Here is an 18942-nt window from a genome sequence, read left to right as displayed (position 1 = left end):
GGCCATTAGGCTCGCAGGGCCCTGCCCCCTTCCACGGCTTCCAGTGACCAATAGGAGGTCGCCTTCAACCTGGGAACACACCTATAGAGGCTCCAAGCAAGTACAGACCCTTCTCTGGCTGGAAAAGTCAGGGTAAGTCCCCGGATTTTCAGCCACACATCTTCGCCTCTTTGCTCCAGGGTGGCTTCGAATCTATGGCTGCATCGTATAGCCGATGCACCGTGGATTCGGAGTCACACCGGGCCAAAGACAACATCAAGACAGCCCCCTGGTCTCTCAGCAGAATTGATGGAATGTCTCTCTTCCCTATTCTCTCTCTGCAGCAGCCTGATGGAACGGCTGCTGCTCGATGATAGTAGAGGGAAGGGAAGAGCTAAAGGCAGCTAGTCTCTCAGCAGTGCTGATGGGTGGGTGTGTTTCCCTTCTCTCCCTCTGCAGCAGCCTGATGCTAGGCGTTGGTTCAGGGAGGGAGGAGCCAAAGGGAGCTAGTTAACATGCTCTTACTCACACAAAGAGAAAAACAAAGCAGCTGCATGCAGAGGAACAAGTATCATTCATATCTTGGCTTATTAAGCTGAGAGATGATATCTCTATATGGCCATTGATTCATATTCAGGCCATCCTGAGTCATTAGCCAGTCATCTGTTTACCAAAAGGTGTGGCCACGCAAGCACTAAGCCTAGTTTACTCAGAGCGTCATCACACATGGGAAAATCGTGTTTCCTTACCATTTCCTTACCAACACTTCTCTGCCCCTCACTTTTGTCCCTCATTACTTCCTCTTTTGAAAGAGGGAGTAAACAATGTGCACATGGCCCATTCAGTGGGCCGTTTTCATCGTGCCGCTTCTGTACACAACTTCCGTCTCTAAAAATAATTCGGACTTACTAGGGTCTTCTTTTATCGCGGAAAGAAGGCTAGAAGGAGTGGGAGATGCACGAGAGGCAAACAGCATCGTCAATAGGACCAAAGTAGAATTGTTTTGTTCATAATAACCAAGCATGATCAGAATACTAGCATTAGATTCTTAGCAATTTATCCTGGGAGGAGTGTTTCTTTCTTTATGGTTATAAATAGGTGCACATTGTTACTACCAGCTGGCAAATAATGATGACAGTGACAGCTGAGCAGTGTGTGCCATGATGCCATTCTGGCACCACTGAAATCTTTCCATTACTCGGCTGGCTATGCTTTCCCCATAAAATGCCACAAATGACTTTATTAAATGCCATTTCATGTGCTGTAGCTGTATTGGAGACATAATTTTGAGCAATTTTTTTTCCTAACAAAGGAGGTAACTTTACTGCCCTCTGCAAAAAAAAAAAAAATCAATCTTGATTGAAATGATTGATCTTCAGCATAAGCTTCTGGCAGTAGTTATAAAATGGAATTGCTCGTCTTAACCATAGTGTTGAAGAGACTGTCAGACGGTGACTAATTCTCTGGCTACAAGAAACAGAAGAAAGGACATAAGATGTCACTGCAAAACAATGGAAGGAGTTTTTGAAATAATGATTTTGAAGCCTTGCGCTATGGATATCAATGAACTGTATGTGAAATAGCTGGTAGTGCAGAAAGATTAAGTGATGCTTTACCAGGTATGTAGGCTAAACACATATGAACATAGGAATCTATTTAATACTTTCACACACCCTGCCTCTCAGAACAAGAAACCTTCCTAAGGCAGCTTATGACAATTTAAAAACAAACAGTGTCATACCTAGAGTCGATTTAGAGCAACCACAAGACATCATGGAAGGGAAGAGGGAAGTTGCAAGCGCCCCCCCTTTTTTTTGAAAGAAGAGCCAGTCGCGTGGAGCCAGTCGCGTGGCCTCGATCTGGTGAAAACGCAAATAACACCCCCTGCCAAACTCTACGCCCAAACACCCCCCAACCGTCCCAGGGATGGCAAAATTACTTTCCCCCCCCCAGCTCTGTGTCCGTTTTGAAAGCTGCATTTACTCGCAAGGAGGCGGAAAGAGGCTGGGATGGGCGGCCACACCCCCGTGCAGCAAGGTCTCGGTTATCCTGGGAAAAGTTCTGCCCATTTCTGGTTGCCCCCGGGATCCCCTGTGTGTCATGGATGCACAGGGACATTCCTGAGCTGATCCTGGGTTAAATGGCTGGTGTAGACATGCCCTTATTCTCCATGAACTTGTCTAATTTTATTTTAAAGTAAATGTGGACATAAAAAGCCAGTTAGGACAGGCAGAACACAACACACCCTGCCACTGTCAGATCTATGCCCTAAGATGAATGAACTCTGGGAACATGTGGTAGTGATCATGGTCAGGACTGGGTGTATGCCACAATTCCAGAGCAAATACAGAATGTGGTATTGGGCAAAAATTCCAGCTTCCTAAGGATCTCTGTTTTCTTTTCTTCTTTTTTCTTTTTAAACATAATGGTTCTAGCCCTTAAGGCTGCAAAGATAGCCTACGTTTGGAGGTCTGTGGGCCTGCTCCAATCTCAGAAGCCAAGCAGGAGGAGGCTGAATCAAATTCCCAGTGCTTAGGGTGACCCTTTATTGCCCTACACAGATCTTTGTCCAACCCCCAGAACTAGAACAAACTATGCAAAATTGTAAAAATGGCAGAATAAGGACAAATTGGAAAATTCAGTGTGTGTGTGTGTGTGTAGAATCTGATAGGAAGGAATTTGGTAAAATCTTTACTTTTTCCAGGAGAGAAGACTATGACTTGTCAGATGCAGAATTTTAGGGTTTTCGTTAGAAGTACACATAGCTCTGAGAACCACATGCCAATAACTTGTATGTTATGTTCTTAGTGGCGGAGCAGAGTGACAAATGTTCTCATATCTGTTCTCTGCACATATAATGTGATATCCAAATCTGCTCTCAGTCACAAAAAGGACACTGAGAGAACCATAGAACCTGGTTCACACAATCACTGCAGACCACTGTGGTTTATTTAAGACATAGTGGGTTGTGCTGTACGCTGGTGGCCATTTTGAATGTGGAACCCCCAGCAGGAGGTTGCCATGGTTTGCCATGTCATCCAGCAGGGGTTGTTGAAAGGTGAAATAAACCTCAAGTAAGTAACCTCCCCCTCCAACAACCCCTGTCACTCGGGTTCAGATGAAATGACAAATCATGGCCACCTCCCGCTGGGAGTTTAGCATTCAAAATGGAAAATGGCACGTGCATGCTGCAACCCTCTTTGGCTTAATGAAGTCACAGTGGGCTGCAGTGATCATGCAAACCGTTGATGCTGAAAGGCACGTTACAACACAGGCAACAGAAGTGCTTTTCTCCTGCAAATTGTGCATTCTGGGTGCCAGTGAATGTCATCCCACTAACTTCTTCTTCCCTTGCATATATATGGAAATAATTCCACTGCTGCAGCGACAGTGGAAATTGGGCAGGTACAGTTTAGTCATTGAACTTGGAAAATTTTCAAATGCAAAAATGTGCTTTTCTGCTTCATGCTACGTAGTTTGAAGTAAGGGCCATAAACTAGAGATAAGCTCTTGTTTTACTAATTGCAGGATAGGAGGGGTTCCCAAGGGGAGGGAGGAGCCTGCATTTAGTGGGGTGGGGCAAGAACCAGTCCTTTAACTTTGGCAGCTGCTAGAGATGGTACAAGCTTAGAGCCCTATCCATTACTTAAGGTTTGAGGTTTTACACCAGGCAGTTAGGCTCAAGGGTGAGCACAGTATCACAAGACACACATGACTTGAACAGACAACTTAGTTCCTTGGGTGCAGAGAGTAGAGAATGTTAGCTCATCCTTGTTCATTTTTTGTAGTTGTATATAATAAAGGTTATGGCAGAAGTTCAATTCAATATCGGGTTTCTATCTCTGTATTCACTTTGCATTTTCTACTTCAAGTGATTGGAAATTATCTGCGCACACCAGAAATGGCTGTCTGAATCAATAGAGGATTGAAATATAGTGTGGTCTAGTTTTATATATAACAGGAAACATGAGCTTCCTTTATATCACTTTAGTTATACTAATTAGCCTGTCATTCAGTTCAGGGAACAACATTCAAAGGAATGCATTTACCCTTAATTTCTGAATCATTCCTTTTGCATCTAGTGAGACACTCCACCAACATTTCATAAAAATAGGTGACATTCTTTACACAGTATGAAGACTCTACAAACCCATCAAGATAGTATACAGCCTATGGGAATTCACATTCCTATTTGCAATAGCTAAATAACACAATCGATTAAATAATTGTTCTGTTGTCTTCCCATTACGTTAGTAATTGGAAAAATTAGGTTGCAAAGTGTAAACAACTATGTCTTCCTTTGGTGGAAGACTAGGTTGCTGCCTCAAATGCTTACTTCTGTTTTCCTATGTTGGGATTTATGGACTACATTGGTAGAAATCGGTATTTTCTTTTCCATACAAACAGGAATGTGTAAACTATGCCTATTTTCAGTCTGTGTATTATGTTGTGCTCTCTGTCATTTTTTTAGGATGAAATTTTGACTGTCATCAGGAGAGTAGATGATAATTGGGCAGAAGGAATGCTGGGGGATAAGATTGGCATATTTCCTATTCTCTATGTGGAGGTAAGCTCAGATGTCTTTGTGTTAGTTTATTGAAAGGTAAAGCTGATTAGTGCAAACCTGGCATTTCTAAAAAAAAGTTTAAATGTGAATACCTTTGAATGGCAAAAATGATAAAGTATAGAGTTGTCGTGGCGTTCTGATATCAACCATTACAAGACAAAGGCTAATTTAAATCAGCACACCCAGTGTGCTCTTGAAAACTGTCAAAGGCTTTTCTGTCATGAGTATATAGCTTAATCTCAGTTGATGCATGTGGGAAATGGGAGACAACAACTGTCACAGCCAAAACTTCAGTTTGAAATTTGATTTGCAGTCACTACAGGTATACGTGTTCCATAGAAATTGTACTTTTCTGTCTGTTATCTTCCATTTCCTTAAGACTTTAGTATACTGTGTGATCCTTTCCTAACCCAACTGGGAGCTGCTGTAATACCCAACTGGCCAACCAAGCCAATCCTGTAAATGTTCTTGTAATTACAAATATCCTTGTCTAGGAGAATTATTGCCTAAGAGCAGTCTTTGCCTACATATCAGAACCACAAGTAGAAGCCTTGGCTGGTTGCACTTTCTTGATAGTGCAACAGCCTGTGAAAAACTGCTGCGACACAGTTAGGGCTCCACCGTTCATTGATAACTCGGATCAGATGAATGACATGCTTAATTCCCACCAGCCAAAATAGAAGTGCTTTCCTACAGTATGTAAGGAATTTTGATCATAAAAAGCAATGGCCACAGATACAATGAATTGTTTATTGTTGCAAAGACAAGCACTCTGTGCTTCAAACAAAAGTGATCCCTGGAGGCAGAATCTATTATCATACTCATAAAATGACTGGAGAAGTTATCAAAAGCAGATATTAGAATGAGGTGATGGAACTACGGTGATGGTATGGGGACTACCCACACAATCCATCCACACTCTAGCCCCTATATAAATTGCTTACTTTAACATACTAGTGGGGAGTGGGGTCATGCAGCAGTGTCAGATACATTCTGTAGCCTCCCTCGCTAATCTGTGTGTACAGCCTCTCCCTATAGACCTTGGCGCTGTATGCATGGATATCGGGGGAGGCTATGTAAGGTGCATGGTGACAAGGTTACAGGCAGAGCTCCCCATGCATGATAATGTAAGTAATTTTTTGAATATCTGAATAGGGCTTCTGTTATTGTGGCTTGCATATATTGCTGCTGTGACATGATCAAGAGGATCTGGTGCTGCATGTTGCCAAGATAACCTAGGCATAGAGCCTAAATGAGCATCAGATGTGGGCGGTTTTAATCAAGGAAGTCCCACATGGAGTTTGATTCATTGGCCTTTGAGGTTCTTTGCAGCTCTCTGTTTTTTACATATGTACGCTTGGAACAGAATAGGATGACTGCTTAATGGAATTTCTGTAGGGAATATTTAATGAATCACAAGTCAGTTTTATATGGTGCTTTCTCCAACAAAGGATGCATGTTATGCGTAAGGAATGCATTTTTAAAAAAATTCCCATTTAAAAGCTCATCTCACACTGATTTGTATAACTGACTCAAAAAGTAAACTTTAGCATAGAGTGATTCTATGACCACCTCAATACTTGAACCCCCTCAGTGACTACCACTGGTCCTGGTTTGCACTTATTGTACCAAAATAAGAATCGTCTCTGTAACACCACATCCCACAGAAATAAGTCCTTCCCAGTGTCACAACCCTTCTAAAAAGGCCTGAAGGTGAATAACAACAAAATAGCTAGCTAGTTGTCTAATTATTAACAACATCAGTATTAAGTCAAGCATTGTGATTATAAATTCTTCAACTGACAAAAGTTATAACTTTAAAACAAGGATTTAGTAACTGTTGTTGAAACATTGAGAGCTTGTGGAAGCTTAATGGCTGGTGATGTTCTCTTCTCGTAATATTAGATGCAGGCAGTTTATCTGATTAAATGATGCACAGTGGGGATTCTCTTAGCTGCTGGATTCATATTCAGTCAATGCACTAGGACTAAACTAATTACTGTAAAGAAATCTTGAGAGGAATGTGCAGTCAAAAACGTTCTAGGAACTTAAGGCATAAAAGTCTACCATCCATCCTAACTCATTTTGGCACAACATAATGGCATCATGATCATAAGGCCTCTGTCTTCTGTGGCACTTTAGGTTTTCAAATTATATGTTCATAGCCCACATGTGCTTGCGTCAGATAAAGGGGTGGAGGTTTACAGGGGTCCTCTTCCCAGGAGCCTACCCTAGCCCTCCTGTACTGCCAGATTCCCTCTGTCCAGAGATGGCGAGAAACAATAACTCAACGTGTGTCACTTTCATGCGAAAAGAAGAAGGGATTGGTGAGTCATAGGTCTGGGACAGTAGGAATAGGAGAAAGTAGGGAGTTATATACTGGAGCTATTCACACAGTACATTAACCCACACTCAGTGGTTGAGTGTGGGTTGTTTGTTGAACTGTAGATTTCATGTTGTCTGAACCCAGCCAGGGTAGCTTGTTAACCATGCACTGTGGCTTGTTAACCACCCTGAACAAACCAACAACAAATTATGGGCTTTCAAGGTGGCTTGTTCGAGAAAATAAGTTGCAATGCATGGTTAACAAGCCACTTGGCTGCATTCAGAAAACATACTAACTCACAGTTCAACAAACAGTTCACAGTTCAAAATAACCCACACTCAACCATTGAGTGTGGATTAGCATGTGGTGTGAACAGCCCTACTGTGACCTGCTTCGCATGAAAAAAAAATTGCAAATGCGTTACCATGTTTAAAAGGACTCAGAAAAGCAATTCCATTTGGCGATCTGATGGTGTGTGTGCCTGTGGGAGTTTTCCTCAGGAGCCAGTAAGCCTAGCAGACCGATTGAAGAAAGGGTGCTGACATAGGGATGAAAGACACAATGTGATCTGCAGGGGCCAAAGGCAAAAAGGGGGAGGCCAAAAATGCCAGCATATTTTAGCTTAAAACTCTTGCTACCAGTATCTAAGTCTTAGGAGAGGCATTTCAAGCTTTAGAATGAGGGGAAATTGCACAAAACCACCACACAATCAGGTTGGGGGAAGGGGGTGGGTCCAGGGGGGGTGCATGGCCATCTGGGGAACAGTAGAGGACTGAATTGGGACCCCAGGTTGGCTAAATGTGAGGTTCAACACCCATTATCTATGAGATATCTATGTTGGCCATGATGATTTACAGATCTGGAACTCCCAATTAAATCAGGAACTTGTGCTTTTCCGCCTTCCTCAGTATGTTCTCATTTACATTATGGCTTCTGTCACAACCAGCAGTAGTTAATGTGCAGAGACTGATCAGAGGGGAACAGCTGGCTTCCCACTCTTTGTCTAGGCAGTTGTAGGTTGGCACTGTAACTAATAAAAGTTGTGGCCTGCTTCTATATGCATGATGTGGGGAAGGAGGTTGTTTTGGGATCTTCATACTCCTCCTTTGCTCGACTAGCATCACAACCAGCAAGCAGCAGAAGAAATGCAAACACAAAGCTTTAAATTCTCAAATTGCGCATTCAGGCTGTCGCAGAGCTTGACATTCAGAATAGAAGTTCTGACAAAATAACCCTGTAAATCAAAGACGGAATCGTGTATCATTGGACTCTGTTGTGGAGCCTTTAACACAGCTAGGTTGTGCTGCCCTGTGAGCAAAACACAGCTGAGGAAGAACCAGGGTGTGTTTTGAAGTGGAGTGCTGAGGTGAAGGGATTGCACAATCTGCTCATGGATTTTTTTTACCCATCTAAATGTCTTCAAGCTGTCAAATATGGCATTTACAGGTGTGTGTGTTTTTAATTCTCTGTGTTCAGAGCGTGTAGCATTCCTGATAAAGGTTATGAACATGGAGGATTCCCCCCACCCCAAAGATTTTTGGCTCAGGTACAATATAACTGTAATGTTTCCTATCCAAATACTGTAGTTGCTGAGGAAAAAAGAATTCCTAATTCACTACCCAAAGATTAATGCTTACTGTTGCTGCAATTCGTCGTTTATTTTCATTTTGCAAACTCATGGTGATATGGTGTCCTAAGCTCACACACTATTCTAATACACTGCACTTCTTTTGGCCTTCACATATCTTAGAAACAACACTGCTGGAAAATAATTAAGATTATTTAAAGGTGATTCCACAGTGCTAGTAAATAAGTTTTCCTTGTATGTTGCCGGGGGTGGGTGGGAAAAAATGGATCTGATATCCCTATAAATACTTTTGGGTGAATTCAGCATTTGCCAGGGTGGAAAAGGTTGTATCATAGAGTAAAAAACAAACAAACCACTAGCATCTGGATAGCTCTATATTTGCACATCTATCTTCCACTTTTTGAGCTTAGGTACATTTTAACAGGTTTTTAAAGCAGCAAGGAAACATTCGCCTCAGGTACAGAGAGGCTGTATCTAAATTTTCGTGCTCTGGGCTAACAAAGAATATTTCTGTGTTGATCCATTGCCACAACCTAACATACTTAAACTCATTGATTATAGCTTACTCTTGGCTGAAATGTGGTGTATCAGCTTGTGTGAACAGCCATTTGATATCTGAAGCCTGCATAGGGTAAATCCTTTTTGAATCACAACAGGGAGTGTAGAAGGCTGTCTCCCAGGGTGGATGAACCACTTCTAGAAAAATGTGCTCTGTGTTTGCTGGTCCCTGCCCAGCCATAAATTAGCAATTGCATAACAATACAAGGATCAGTGTTGAGGGCTATTGTGCAATACTTCATTTTTTCATAACAATCTTTGCCATTAATAGATTCGCCATCGGAGCCTCATTTAACTTGGAAGAAGGGGAAAGACCAATTTTTAAAAGTTCAGGATTAGATATAAGAATAAACCAGATGCAGAAGATTTGGTTAATCCATCTCTTGGCAGTGAAGGAAAGTTATATATATATATTCCTCCCAGTGTAGAGAACTGCATAACATTGGCTTCCCTTTTCATTTAGGAGCAGAATTGTATTGATGAAGGAATGTGCATGGGGATTTGCTTCCTCCATTGAAATTATTAGAGAGGCTAGTTTTGCTGGGGGAGCTTTGTGTATACCTCCGTGCTCCAGTGGATATTTTTTTAAGCCACTGTACAAGTCTAGAATAATTTATAGATTTAATAAAAAAGAATTTAAGCTCTGGGTACATGAGTTATGGAGTTCCTTATGCACAAAAATAGTCTTCATCTACAAAACAGTTGGAAAAAAGAAAGCAAACATAATTCATAAACCACATAAGTTTACCAAGTCATTCCCCACCCCTTAAACCTTGCACATGCATGAGTTGTAGTTCCTCCAAAATTGCTTAAATGAAATTGCATTAGCTCTTTACAAGGTCAGCTGTTAAAGCACACCAGCGGTATCCAATGCTGCCTGTTTCCAATAGCCAGCTTCACTACGATCTTTCAATGTTTCTCCAGTATCTTTCACATAAAATACTCCCCAACACCACCACAATCCTTCCTTTTGCCTAATTGATTTCACTGTAGGAGTACTCTGAGTAGAGAGCAAAACAAAGGCTCGGATCTAAAGAGTTACTTAGGGTCATGAAAGGAGCTTCCATTAGCCCAGGGTAATTCTGAAATAAACAGTTCACTCCCATGCTATTTGAAACCCCCTCCAATTAGTAGCAGTGTAGCCTGATCTTTTGAAAGAATAAGTGGGCTCAAAAAGCTAGGTTGTTTCAAGTATTAGCCCTTTTCTCTGGAATAGCCTTATTTGAGTTCACTCCCGGTTTTTATGGTGAGTCCAGATGATACTGTTGCCAGATTGCTGCATTCCAATGTTTTCTCTATTGCCCTCTCATGTTTTTCAAACCTGATTTATAGCCAATTTTTTTCTCAATAAAACAGTTGCAGTGCCAGCTTGTTTAGTACGTACAGGCAAACTGCTATTGAGGCTTCTGAGAGTTACCGTGCCTTTTAATTAAACATTTTCTGTTTCAAAGGTCTGCCTGTTTTATTGCTTTTTGTTCAATGCAACTGTGGGGTTAGTGATGAAATACTTCTCAATAAGTTAGCTCTCTTCTCCACAAAAAGGACAGGGCTTTAATCACCAGCTTCCTTGTATTATTCTTTCCTTCCCTTTATAGTGAAATGATGCTATATTAGTAATTAAAGCCTTACTCCACCCCCATAAGGAATAGAAGCTAACTAATTAATGGACAGTTTATCACTCCCTCCCCCTCCCAGCTGGGTTGAACAGAAAGCAATAAAACAGGTGCAATTTATGAAAAGGACACTTTTACTTAACATTGCAGGGGGCTTTTGTTGAACAGGTGAATAAACATAGAAGGATCTTGGGTAGGGTATTGCTGGACAACATAGCATAAAAATAAGTGCTATGTGGAATCTCCATTTTAATTCTGCTCCGAAGCACTAAATTGCTCTAGTGCCAAGCTAGGGTGACCATATGAAAAGGAGGACAGGGCTTCTGTATCTTTAACAGTAATGTAGAAAAGGGAATTTCAGCAGGTGTCAATTCCTCTTCATCACAATAGTTAAAGCTGCAGAAGCCCTGCCCTCTTTTGTATTTGGCCACTCTACTACAGCTAGTGTAGCTTTAACTGTTGTGATGAAGAGGGAATTCCACCATCTTCAATTGACACCTGCTGAAATTCCCTTTTCTACATTACTGTTAAAGATACAGGAGCCATGTCCTCCTTTTCATATGGTCACCCTAGCCAAGCCTAGTTTCATAGCCCTTTGGAAAATGTTTCCGATTTATTAGTTTTATTTAGAATAGCCACCTGGCCTTCTGTTTTAAGAACGTGGATCTTGTTGTGTTCATAGAAGAGAGGAACACAAATAATCCTCATAAAGGGTAATTTCCCTTTATTTGTTACTTACAAAACATACTAGCAAAACAAAAATAGTATTTGTTACTATTCAGAAACATACGTGCAAATGCATATGCACACAAGCAAGCAATGCTCATATTGTTACACTCCTCGCTTTCCCAAGCAGGAGAAATTCCAAGGATAACATTACTGGTTTAGTTTCCTTTGAATGAGAGAATACTGGGGACTTACAATGTCTTTGGAATATTTGTTTTGCATACAAATATAGAACACACCATATTAGAGTAAACAAACAGTTCTGTGGCAGGTAGAAAATCTACCAACCCTGCAATAGATTCCCAGAGTGATTGTTGCTTCATCTTCAGCCATCTCACAACCATCTCTCTCTCTCTCTCTTAATTTGTCTTTCTTCCCAAATTCAAATTACAACCTATTTTTCTGCTTCTTCTCATTAGCTGGAGGTTGTCACCTTCTCTAATAGGTGTTGCATTCCAAGGCCGGAGAGAGATTCCTAGATTATTAATTTATTGTTGCATTTATATCCCGCCTCTTTTCCTCCAAGGAACCCAAGGCGGTATGTACATAATCCTCCTCTCCATGTTATCCTCATAACAACAACCCTGAGGGGTAGGCTAGGCTGGGAGTCTGTGACTGGCCCAAAGTCACCCAGTGGGTTTCCATGGCCAAGTGGGGTCTAGAACCCAGATCTCCCGATTCCCAGTCCAACGCTTTAGCCACTACACCACACTGGCTCCCATCAATAAAATATCAACCTATCATCCTGGAACATTAGCAAACCTTCAGTCGAAGAAAGGCTGTTTTCCCAGCATCTATAACAATGTATTAATGGATTCAACATACAATACTCTTTGGCTTCAGAATCCTCCTACATTGTTGAACTATCTCTTGGTAATTGTTGGATGATCTTTCAATGAGTAAAACTTGTAATATCTGTGAACAATAAAATAAAGGAAATAGAATTTTAAAACATTTGCTGTCTAAAGTCATTGTGTGGTGTTCTAGTTAAGAGTTTGGACTTAGGGCCAATGAGACTGATTCATATCACTCCTTTAGTCAGAGAGGTCACAGTAATAGATATCTTATTTGTAAAGTACCACTTTTCCATATACAGTATTCTCAAAGCAGTTAAATATCATTTTAAAAACCAAACAATAGATTTCTATCCATCTTTTTAAAATCTGAACAACTTCATACCAAATATATAGTAAAACTTAAATATCAAAATAATTAATAATTAGATTGCTAGGAAGAACAAGTGGAACACTCACTGGCCTTGCTAATTAGCATCTTCCCTAGAGTCAGGCCTTTTAAAGAATTCCAGAGGGAGACAGGGCAGGCTCTTAATCCCAGGAGTTGGTAGGAACAGGGTGAAACACTTCTTGCCTAGATGGTAAATGGCAGGTAGCAGAGTTCTTGACTTTGGTGACTGTGGCTGGCAGGGCGGTGCTGGGAGTTGTAGTCGAACACAAGGCTGCTGTAACGACATTGTTAGATGGTTTCTCCTGAATATGTTTTTTGATTGCGTCTTAACTTTCTTGTTATCTCTAGCTGCAGGAATTAGGAGTCCTGCAGACTTCCTCTACAGACACCCTGGCAGTCAGGGAACCCCCAACTCCAGGTCCTCTAGTGTGGTTGGAAGGGGGCTGAATGGAGATGGGGGACTTCTTGAAGCAGTGAAGTTATTAAGTAATCTTCGGCCAGTCACTGTCTCAGCCTAATCTACCTTACAGTGAGGTCAGTGAGGATAAAATACCCTGTATGTTGCCCTGAGCTCCTTGAGGGAAGGAGGGAGGATGCAAGTGTAATAGGTAAATACAACCTGAATTGTAACAGTTACAAACTCAGCCCTGGGTGTCCAGTTTGCTAAAGACCTCATTGGACAAAAAGCTGCAAAAATCTTTACTATGACAGTTTTCAAATTAGCAGTTCTTATGTACAGAAAATTATTATTTCAGAATAATGCAGGGAAATGCAGAAATGGCGCATTATGAAGACATTTTAATTATTAGCCGTTTCAATATTGTTTTGTGCTGTTGAAAGTGGGAACACCAAAATATTTATATATACAGTGTTGCTTTCCCCTCTCCCTTAAACTTGCAATTTCACTCATTTTTCTTTATACTATTGCTTAACCGAGCTTAAAAAAACATATTTTGATTTGTGTCTATATTTTTATTTAATCATATGTTCACCTGCTTTGCTACAGAGGCATCCAAAACAATTCAAATATATAAAGAGCACTTTCTTGAAGATCCTGCATAACTTCCCATGGATTTCATAATGGTCCTTTTTCAACAAACCCAGTATAATATATGTAGCTTACAAGTTGAAAACTCAACCCCAGAACAGAAAGGAAGCCATCATAAGCACCATTACTGAATTAAGAATCCAAACAGGCAAAGAACTCCAAGGTAGGGCAAAATGTAAAGGAAAAATATCTCACATTCAGAAATAACACCTTTCCTGTTAACAGTGCATGGATAGCAGGAAATGTTGCCACCCCTGTGCTTCCTCATTGCTTCATGGGTCTTATCACTCTTCCTACCGTGGGGCAAAGTCTCACTTGCTTCAGCAGATAAGGCAACCCAAGGAGTAATGTGAATTTGAAATGAATGTGAAACCTCAGGGTTGCTGTTTTAATTTCGGAGGGGCAGCTAACGTAAGCTTCTTTCATTGATCCACATTCCTTAAAATAGTGAGTTGTAAATCATGGTGAATCACAGAAGTTTTGAGCATTACCGAATGGAAGTTAAATACATTTCTTTTTGCAGCTGCACAAGTAGTCAGTTTCCCTGCATGGTTTTGAGATGCTCCGGTTCTTTTCCTGCAGATAGGCAATAGCTTCATAAATCACATGGCACTGAATGAGTCTCGTATACCAAGAAGATATGAAGTTCGCTGTTTGAGGAACTGTATGTTTATTCTGCCATGTATGTGTGCATCACACACTGTCTCTCCAGCACCCAAAGTGGAAGGCAGGCTTCTATAAGAAGGCACAAGTATTTGCGAGGGGGGGAAAAATCAGAACTCACATCCATTCAAGGCACAGCAACCTTGCTGCAGGGCCTCTGATAAACTATGGCTACAAGCTTCTGTCCCTTCCTTTCCTCTATGAGCAAGACAGTTCTCCCTCTGGTTGGTTAGGAGCAAAAGAGTCCTCTCCAAGTAAATTTATTTATTATTTATTTATTAATTACATTTCTACACCGCCCAATAGCCGGAGCTCTCTGGGCGGTTCACATGTAAAGACAGCCATAGGAATTGTGGAGCTCAGTGCAGGGGGATATGGGCTTCTCTTTCTGTGCCTCTAGCTGCTTGCCCCTCTCTTGCATTCTGGCTTCATGGACTCTACTTGGAAGAAGAGTATTTACTTGGGAGTTCCTCACCCTGTTCTGTTATCTTGATCAGGAAGTGCAGCAGAGAGCAAGCAGAGGAAATTTGCAAGAGTGGGGGCAACTGTGTCCTTCTTGAAAATATTTATTTATTTATTTATTTATTTATTGCATTTATATCCCGCCTTTTTTTCCTCCAGGGAACCCAAGGCGGCGTACATAATCCTCCTCTCCATGTTATCCTCACTACAACAACCCTGGGACGTAGGTTGGGCTGAGAGTCTGTGACTGGCCCAAAGTCACCCAGTGGGTTTCCATGGCCGAGTGGGGACTAGAACCCGGATCTCCCGACTCCCAGTCCAACACCTTAGGCACTACACCACACTGGCTCTTACAACTGAGACGTAGGTCCCTTGGGAGTATGAAGCCTCATGCAGAGAGTACCCTTCTTCCTGGACTACCTGTGCCTTTCCCACTGGGCAGCCACACAACAGAATGTCAGCTGTCATAAGTTGAGAAGGCTCAATCTTTTTTCTTTATGTGCAACACAATCCTATGCATGTTTACCCATTTAATTCAGTGGAGCTTACCCCCAAGTGCAGTGAGAACTGCAGCCTTAGAGAAGTTTGTATAAAAGATTGAATAGCCTTATGTAGCATCTGCAGGTGTAATCCAATTTTTAGGGGAAACAAAATGACTTAGCATGGCACAGTTTAATCCTTTTCTGACTATGCCAATTCATAGGATTTGCATTTCCTAATTGAGTTGGATCTTGAAGGGATGCTTTGTTTTCTTCATTTCATTCAGAATGTTTATATTGATGTTTATACTAATGCCAAAAATGATGATTTTTTTTTGTCTTTTCCCCTTCAATTAAAACAAAGCTGAAGGATTTGTGTCTCTCTGCATTTTTAGATACTAGGTATTTCAATACCACTTTTTGAATGCTTTTGCTTGTGGAAAAAGGAATAGTAAAATACATTTTTCTTATTCCAAACAATTTAGGGCTTACATCATAGATTGTCGGTATAAAAATAATTGTAGCATATCTCATAAGACGTAGAAGACTTTCAGTCAAATGCATGATTTCGGTTTTTTAAAATGGTAATAAAATTCTTGCAGCAAAAATACCCCTTGTGACATAACCATCTTAAGCCAAACAATTCCTCAGCCAGATGTTCGGTTCCTCCAGCTCTTTTGCAAAAAGAGGTTAAAATGTATAGTGGGCTCTGTTCGCCTTGGTGAGTTACAAGTTGTATAGATCTGTTCTATGTTACATTAACAGTATTTATATTGTGTTATGCTTATAATAGTAAAATCTCTGCTGCTGATTGGCTAGCTGGTGTGATAGCTCACAATGTTTAATTGCTTAGGTAACAAAAGCAGTTTTTAGTTCAGATTCTGTGTGGAAAAGGATTTTTTTGGGGGGGGGGGAGCTGGGATTGAATCCTCAGGAAATGGTTGAGAGCAAGAAAGAGGTTCCAGGATGTAGACTGGGTTCATAGATGCAGCAGAATAAGGTCTACCACTTTAGACTGCAGGTGGGTCATGACTCCTTTGACAGAGGCCTTAGCCTCATGCCTGCCATGGTAGTTTTCTATTTGCAGAGGATGCCTGGTTTTCTAGAACTGTGATGTTCTACCACAGCCAGAAGTTTTCCAGTCCATTCTACCACTTCAGCACTGTATTATTCTTCCATTCTACAGCATTGATAGACCAAGTGTCAAAAAGCCAGAGATCAAGAAGAAAGAAGAGTCTGAAGGGGGAGGGTATGGCACAAAGGAACTAATCTAAAGAGGGGGTGATGAAGAAACCTCAGGTTGCTTAAGATCAGGGAAACTGAGGAAGGTGGCTGTATGTCCTACTTTGCAGTCCTCTATCTGTCCAATTCCAATTTAACGCTAATAAAACATAAGAAGGTTGAACAGAAAAGGGCCTTAAAGTTGTCCTTCAACAATTAACAGTTGGACAGCCGACTTAGCAGGAACACAGATCACAATCTCCCCCATGGTTGGTTAGAAGTATTGTATTGTATTGTATTGTATTGCTATATAAATTTAATTATAGTAATTAGTTCTAAATTTATATCTATACATATAAACTAACCTATGCAAGTTTTAGGCAAATTCTCTTTTACATAATCCTCTTTTGTCCTCTCTTTTCTTGGCAATGCGTAAATGGTCACTCTGAAAGAGGGCTGGTCAAGAAACAGGGTGGCTAAATGAAATAAGGTGAACAGTGGCCTGAAAAGCAAGCCACATTCTGAGGAAACAGTGGGTGCTAGAGACATGAGCCTAATCTACATCAAGTAGGATATTTCACTATGAAAGCAGTATGAAAGCAGAATATAAGAGGCAGGAGCCACGCTACTGCTTTATTTCGGTATTGAAGTGCACTGACAACTGTTGGGGCCCATTGACACACACCATATACTGCTTTCATACCGCTTTCATAGTGCTATATCCTGCTTGGTGTGGCTCCTGCCTCTTATATACCGCTTTCATACCACTTTCATAGTGAAATATCCTGCTTGGTGTAGATGAGGCCATGGAGTTGAAGGAAGTGAGACAGGGGCAAAATTAAACAAAGAATGTTTAGACAGGCGAGGTTGTGAACTTGGCAATGAGAACCAAAAAGCAGGAGTAGAAGGCTGTGTTGCATGTGTTAGTTAAAAGTAGTTACTTTAGTTGATTGCTACTGCTTGTATAAAACTGGCAATAGTCCAAGTGAGCTCTGACACTTCACTTTTAAAAACTGTATTCCTGCACCCAGTCCTAGCTTTAATCATTTTTATTATTTGTTTTTACTCTGGGCATCTAAGTATGTAGAAGAGTTTTATGTGACTGAAAAGTGGTCATCAGATGATATTGCTCTTTGTGGTGTTTGGCCATTGACACCACATTTTCACCCATCTGTGGTATAGGTAGCATCCTCACAGCCCTGCATATGCTGCTGATTTGCAATGTGTGTTAGGTCAAGTCCCCACCTTAGCACCTGGCCAGAAAACAGCTTGCAGTGGTCTCTGTCTGACTCTGAAATGGAAGTGCTTTTTCCCAACGACACCCCCATACTCACAACTCGAAACCGACAGTATTCAGTGAGGAGGTCATGAAACACTCAGAGCATCCGTACTTGCCCTTAGGGTTGAAAGCTGCTTCTTGCGTGACTTTTTTGGAGACTTGGGATGTAGGCTTGCGGATCACCCCTGTGTCAACAGCCTTCTGAGAATGAATGATCCAAGCTGCTGGCTCTCCAGAAGTTTTTCTACTCCTGCACCTCCCAGAGCCAGTGGCATACAGTTGTGCATGGAAGTCACTTGGCAGGCTTACCTTGTGTCTGCAACAAGTAACATGACACCTGCTGTCCCAGTTTAATTCAGAAGTGTCTTACTCAGTGTTTCAGTCTACTTAGAACTGTTAGGGTTTCTTAGAAAATTGTTCTGTTAAATGATGAGATTAGGGGGAAAAAATAGCTTTCTCCTGATGATTATTTATTTTGGGGGTTGCACGAATGACAATCTGTTTCCTGTGATGTATCTGTGCAATTTGAAACGTATGCGGCTTCAGCCCTGCAGTGCCCCTTCCTCTCTTCTTGTTGTGTCACCCTCATGCCTACATTACAGGTCCGCTGTGAATGGATAAGTAATAGCTGTCATCTGAGCATAGCATTTGAAGCCTAGGACTATACAGACATAACAGCTCTGTAATGCCCACCTTTTCCCTTCTTTTTTTTTTATTTCTTCATTTAGCTCAACGAATCAGCTAAACAGCTCATTGAGATGGACAAGACCAGTCTAGCTGCTGCATCTGGCAGTGATGTCCCTTTGCCAGCTGACACTAACCTGGCAGTAAACCCGGCTCAGTGCTGTACCTTGAACAGTGCCGGAGCAGTCAGTGCCATTCAGCGGCACATTGACGGCAAGAAGAATCCCAAGAAGCGCCACTCCTTCACTGCTCTCAGTATGACCCACAAATCCTCTCAGGCCATGAATAACAGGCATTCCATGGAGATTAGCGCCCCTGTCCTGATCAGCTCAAGTGATCCCCGTGCTGCTGCCAGAATTGGAGATGTGACTCATCTCTCATCCAGCGCTCCAGTCCAGGTAAACTATGGATAAATTAACTGCAATGCTCAGCCATGGAAGGGACCCACCAGATAAAATTAGCTCCTTCACGTGCTTTGGCTATCAGGTCACGATCTCCTAAGCCAGGGCTAGGCAACCTGGTGCCCTCCAGATGTTTTAGACTACAACCCCCATGATCCCTTAC

General features: G+C 41.5%; 1 protein-coding gene across 1 annotated transcript in view; it reads left to right on the top strand.

Annotated features, from left to right (window-relative positions):
* The window catches only part of SH3RF3 (SH3 domain containing ring finger 3), a 225178-nt gene that overhangs the window by 152905 nt on the left and 53331 nt on the right, over nt 1–18942 (top strand). Inside the window, exons 3-4 of the mRNA XM_063126193.1 lie at nt 4451–4546; nt 18423–18776. Coding sequence (XP_062982263.1) covers nt 4451–4546; nt 18423–18776 — 450 coding nt within the window. The remainder of the gene's footprint in view (nt 1–4450; nt 4547–18422; nt 18777–18942) is intronic.

Source organism: Elgaria multicarinata, chromosome 5 (assembly GCF_023053635.1).
Source record: "Elgaria multicarinata webbii isolate HBS135686 ecotype San Diego chromosome 5, rElgMul1.1.pri, whole genome shotgun sequence".
NCBI lineage: Eukaryota > Metazoa > Chordata > Lepidosauria > Squamata > Anguidae > Elgaria > Elgaria multicarinata.
This window is presented reverse-complemented; position numbering and strand designations above follow the sequence as displayed.